Genomic DNA, 5,086 nt, shown 5'->3' with positions numbered 1-5,086 from the left:
TACTAGCTTTGGGGAAGATCTAAATGGCATTTTGTTCCCATTTTTGCTTTCTATGGATAGTGGTGCAGTGGACACAACTGGTGGATCTAGAACACCAAGAATTATTAAAAAAGAAATGGACTAGTTTGAATATTGTTGTCACAAATCAACAATCACCTTTCTTCCACATCTTACATTGAATTCTCTATTTGGGTCTATTTCTTGTGTGGTTATGTTGAGGGCTTCACTTGCTCTAGTGCTTTGTTAACTTGAGTTGATGAATTCTATTAAATAACTACCATTTGTATCTTATACTAGTTTTTAATATAAGCTCAATAAGCTCTTCCTAATGAGGGTCTAGTTTAGAATCATGTTGTTGTCATTTGAGATTTGTTATATTGCACATACTCTTGTTGTTGCCAACATTAGTGAAATATGAGATCAATATAATGTGATGGCTGATCTTTTTAGGTTGTTCATGAAGAAAACCTCCACTCTACGAGGTCTCACTATACAAATCCTCACCATCATTGATCAATTTCATGCTCTTGAGGCAAAATAAGACAATTGTGATGCATAGTGGGTTGTTCTCATCGATAGTATACAACTACTTGTAACTCTTTGCTCCAACCTCCATAATGGAGGACTGATTAATCATACTAACCACAACTACATAACAAGCATTCCAATTACTATCTAACTATTGGATAGTTGTACATGTCTTTCTATTGTATGACCTTTACTATAAGACTCTAAATGATCAAAGTAATAGTATAGGAATTGTGATGATTTTTGTTTTTCCTTAATTTGCAACTAGTATTTCTTATGTGTTTGCTTTCAACCCAATTTGGTATGCGACCTTTATGATTCTTTATCTTTTTCACTACTACTATAATGTCTTATATTCTCTTACTATATTCACTACCATAACAACCTCTGTTGTCTTCAGAAATGATTATACAACCCTTAAGATGCACCAATACATAAGTTACCTTCATACACTATAACTTATACATTAATATAACCTAAAAATTAGATAATAATTTCCATTATCTTCTATATTCATTGAATGATGTTTTATGTTTGTTCTACTTTTCTACTAATATATATTCCATGTTCTTTCTCAAAATACAAGGAAAAAAAAGTGACCAGTTGTCAAATGAACAATAAAAGGTTGTTGGTAAGACGCCTTCTTAGCTTTAGTCTTAGTCATAGGTAATGGCAGGAAATTTCGTAACTAGTATAGAATATTGAATTCAAATTAAACCATCATTTCCACTCCACTTCCTTCAGTCTGCGCACACGTGAGATCTATTTCTTTTCCATGGGCGGTGAAGATAAAACAAAACAAATTGAGCAAATGAAACACATTTTGTATAGTGAAGCGTTCAAATATCATGCGTATAAAGTTCAAATTTCAGTAGATAAATAGTCGCCTCCGGGAATCTCTCTTACACCAACCTCTGATTTGACCCATTTTCATCATCACTATATCACAAGCAATTTTTTCGCTTGACTTTGACTTTGACTGTACACACCACCTACCTTCTCTAATCCCAATCCTGATTCCCACTTGGCGCTAAACTTCTAGCCTGCTTATAAATACCGTGCCTCTACAATCAATTCATTCACTGCAAACTCTGAAATCTGAACTTTCCTGGATAATCAGATTGCAGTTATAGACTTATTAGTTCTTTCGGACAAGTTTGAAACAGAATTTGAGTTGTTTTAGGGTTGGAGTATTTGGATTTTGAAAGAGGGGATAATTAGATTACAGTATAAGTTTGTAGAGATTTATTAGTTCTCTTGAACAAGTTTGAAACAGAATTTGAATTTGAGTTGGTTTAGTATTGAAGTGTATTTTTGAAAGAGGTCACAAATTCAAATTGATTTGGTGGACTATAAAAACAAAGAGTTTTTTTAATCCACCATGTCTAGTGACAATGCTAGCAGTGATTACAACTCTGTGAAGGCAAGGGAGCTATGCCGGCCACCCACTCTGCCTTTGCCAGCTGGTGGAGTGAACCCAATCCATGTGGAAGGTGTAGGACACGTAAGCAATCCACCTCACTGGAAGAGAGCCGCTGAGGCCATGGAGTGCAGCCACGTGGAGGAAGTGAGAAGAATGATTCGACAATTTTATCAGGCAGAGAAGGTGGTCCTGCGTGGCACGACCCTAACAGTGGGTCAGGTGACGGCTGTGACCCGGAGAAAGGAGGTGAGTGTGGAATTGGACGAGGCAAGCGCAAAATCAAGAGTGGAGGAGAGCGCGAATTGGGTAGCAAACAACATAGCGAAAGGAACTGACACATACGGGGTCACAACAGGCTTCGGAGCCACCTCTCACCGGCGGACGAACAAGGCGGTGGATTTGCAGCGCGAGCTGATCAGATTCTTGAATGCGGGTGTTTTGGGCGGTGAGGGTCTGCAGCTACCATGCGAGTACACCAAGGCCGCCATGCTGGTCCGAGTTAATACCCTTATGCAGGGCTACTCTGGCATCCGGTGGGAAGTCCTGGAGGCCCTGCAGAAGCTCATGGACTGTAACATTACTCCCAAAGTGCCCCTCAGAGGAACCATCACAGCCTCCGGGGACCTGGTGCCTCTGTCTTACATTGCTGGGTTACTGACTGGGCGCCCGAATTCCAGAGCCGCGACGGCTCAGGGCGAGGAACTGGATGCCCTGGAGGCGCTCAAGAGGGCCGGCATTAAGGGAGGCCCTTTTGAATTGCAGCCTAAGGAAGGGCTAGCACTCGTCAATGGCACTGCTGTTGGGTCTGCCGTGGCGGCTTCCGTGTGCTTCGACGCCAATCTGATGGCCGTCCTGGTGGAGATACTGTCTGCCCTGTTCTGTGAAGTTATGCAAGGGAAGCCCGAATTCACTGACCCACTGACCCATGAGTTGAAACACCATCCAGGTCAGATAGAAGCGGCGGCAGTAATGGAATTTCTTCTGGACGGCAGCGATTATGTCAAGGAGGCGAAGCGGGTGCAGGAGACGGATCCGCTGAGCAAGCCTAAGCAAGACCGTTACGCTCTGCGGACATCTCCGCAGTGGCTGGGCCCTCAGATCGAAGTGATCCGCATGGCCACTCACTCAATTGAGCGCGAAATCAATTCCGTTAATGACAACCCATTGATTGATGTGGCCCGGGATATGGCACTCCATGGCGGCAATTTCCAGGGCACTCCAATTGGGGTTTCCATGGACAACACCCGAATCGCCCTGGCGGCCATTGGAAAGCTCATGTTTGCCCAATTCTCAGAGCTGGTGTGCGACTACTATAACAATGGCCTGCCTTCGAATCTGTCTGGTGGGCCTAATCCAAGCCTGGACTATGGCTTCAAGGGCGCCGAAATCGCCATGGCTTCCTACACATCGGAGCTTCAGTACCTGGCCTCCCCTGTTACTACCCATGTCCAGAGTGCCGAGCAACACAACCAGGATGTGAATTCGCTGGGCCTCATTTCAGCCAGGAAGACTGCAGAGGCCATTCAGATCCTGAAGCTCATGTCCGCCACTTATCTGGTGGCGCTCTGCCAGGCTGTGGACCTCCGCCACTTGGAGGAAAACATGCGAGCGGTAGTAAAACATGTGGTTTTACAGACGGCCAGGAAGACTCTCACCAGTGGTGAAGACGGGTCCCTGCTCCCCACACGCTTCTGCGAGAAGGAGCTCCTCCAGGTTGTGGACCATCAGCCGGTTTTCTCCTACATTGATGACCCCTCCAACCCTTCCTACGCACTCATGCTTCAGCTCCGGGAAGTTTTGGTCGACAAGGCCCTTGAATGCCCTGAAGACGACCCCCAGCTCGGAACGCCTCTGCTGTTCCGCAGGATTCCCATCTTCCAAAAGGAGTTGAAAGCTCGGCTGGATGAAGAGATCCCCCTGGCCCAGAAGAAATTTCATGCAAATGACTTCCCCATCCCCAACAGAATCAAGAAATGCAGAACTTACCCCATCTATAAATTCGTGAGATCCCAACTGGGTACGGACTTGCTGAGTGGTGCTAAGACACGGAGCCCCGGTGAAGACATTGAGAAGGTGTATCGCGGCATTTGTGAATCAGAGAATCTGTTTGGAGAGGTAGTGATGAAATGTTTGAACATGTGGCGCGGTTCTGCAGGGCCCTTCACTCCGCGCTCACAGCATCCTCCTCTCTCCCCTGCGCCCTTCAATTCGTCGTATTGGTCCTGGTTCGACACCGCCAAATCGCCCTCCGCCACCAGCGGCAGAGGATTTTGGAACACTGCAAACGCCACTCTCTGAGTTCCTCTTCCATAGTCCTTTATTCTTGGTGGCCCATGATAGACCCATTTTCTCCTCTTGCAGATGCATCATGCAAAAGTTTCAGATTCCCTGTTCCACAGTTATACAGAGTGATACAGTCAATTTTTCTGTTTTTCTAGGATATCCTTTAAATTGAAAGCTCGACATGCTCGCTGCTGTCATGAGGGCCCAGGCCATACTATCAATGCTTACACTATCTCTGTTTTATACATTGCAATACAGTGTTAATGAAAATAAGATTCCCCGATTACTCTCAAATGAAAGCTCTTGACATGCTCGCTGCCGTCATGAGGGCCCAGTCCATCCTATCAATGCTTTCACTATCTGTGTTTTATACATTGCAATACTGTCTTAATGAAAAGAAAATTCCTCGAGTACTCTCAAATAACTCTACATTTCATGATTCGTTCAATCCTCTCTTTCCAAGAACAAATGCATAGTTGTCTTGCTCCTATGAACATTCTTATTTACTTTCCTTAAATTAAAGGATAGTGCAATATTCCAAAGGGAAAAAAATATCTCATTAAATTAAAAAGTAGCACGTGTATTTATGGGAGGTTCAAGGTGTGTGTCCATAAGAAAATAAAGGTAAGAGTAAAATGTATTTTAAAATTATACAATTAGTTATACTAAAATAAAAATGTAAACAGAAATAGAAATTCTTTGATGCATAAACATAATTGTAAATGTCAATCTATTTGCATAATATGACCTTTTTTCATTGAAATAAAAGTTATGAAAAATCTATTAAAATTGTAAGTTAGGCGTATTAAACTATTGAAAACACATACTACAATCTATCACATTTGGTGTAAC

General features: G+C 43.3%; 1 protein-coding gene across 1 annotated transcript; it reads left to right on the top strand.

Annotated features, from left to right (window-relative positions):
- Positions 1 to 1,597: 1,597 nt before the first annotated feature.
- Positions 1,598 to 4,647, top strand: LOC131062655 (phenylalanine ammonia-lyase). Its single transcript, XM_057996366.2, has one exon. It carries the CDS (start codon positions 1,910 to 1,912, stop codon positions 4,247 to 4,249), a length of 2,340 nt encoding a protein of 779 aa, XP_057852349.1. The 5' UTR covers positions 1,598 to 1,909; the 3' UTR covers positions 4,250 to 4,647.
- The last annotated feature ends 439 nt before the right edge of the window (positions 4,648 to 5,086 follow it).

The sequence above is a fragment of the Cryptomeria japonica genome, chromosome 5, assembly GCF_030272615.1.
Source record: "Cryptomeria japonica chromosome 5, Sugi_1.0, whole genome shotgun sequence".
NCBI lineage: Eukaryota > Viridiplantae > Streptophyta > Pinopsida > Cupressales > Cupressaceae > Cryptomeria > Cryptomeria japonica.
Note: the sequence above shows the minus strand (reverse complement) of the source record. Positions and strands in the feature narration are given on the sequence as shown.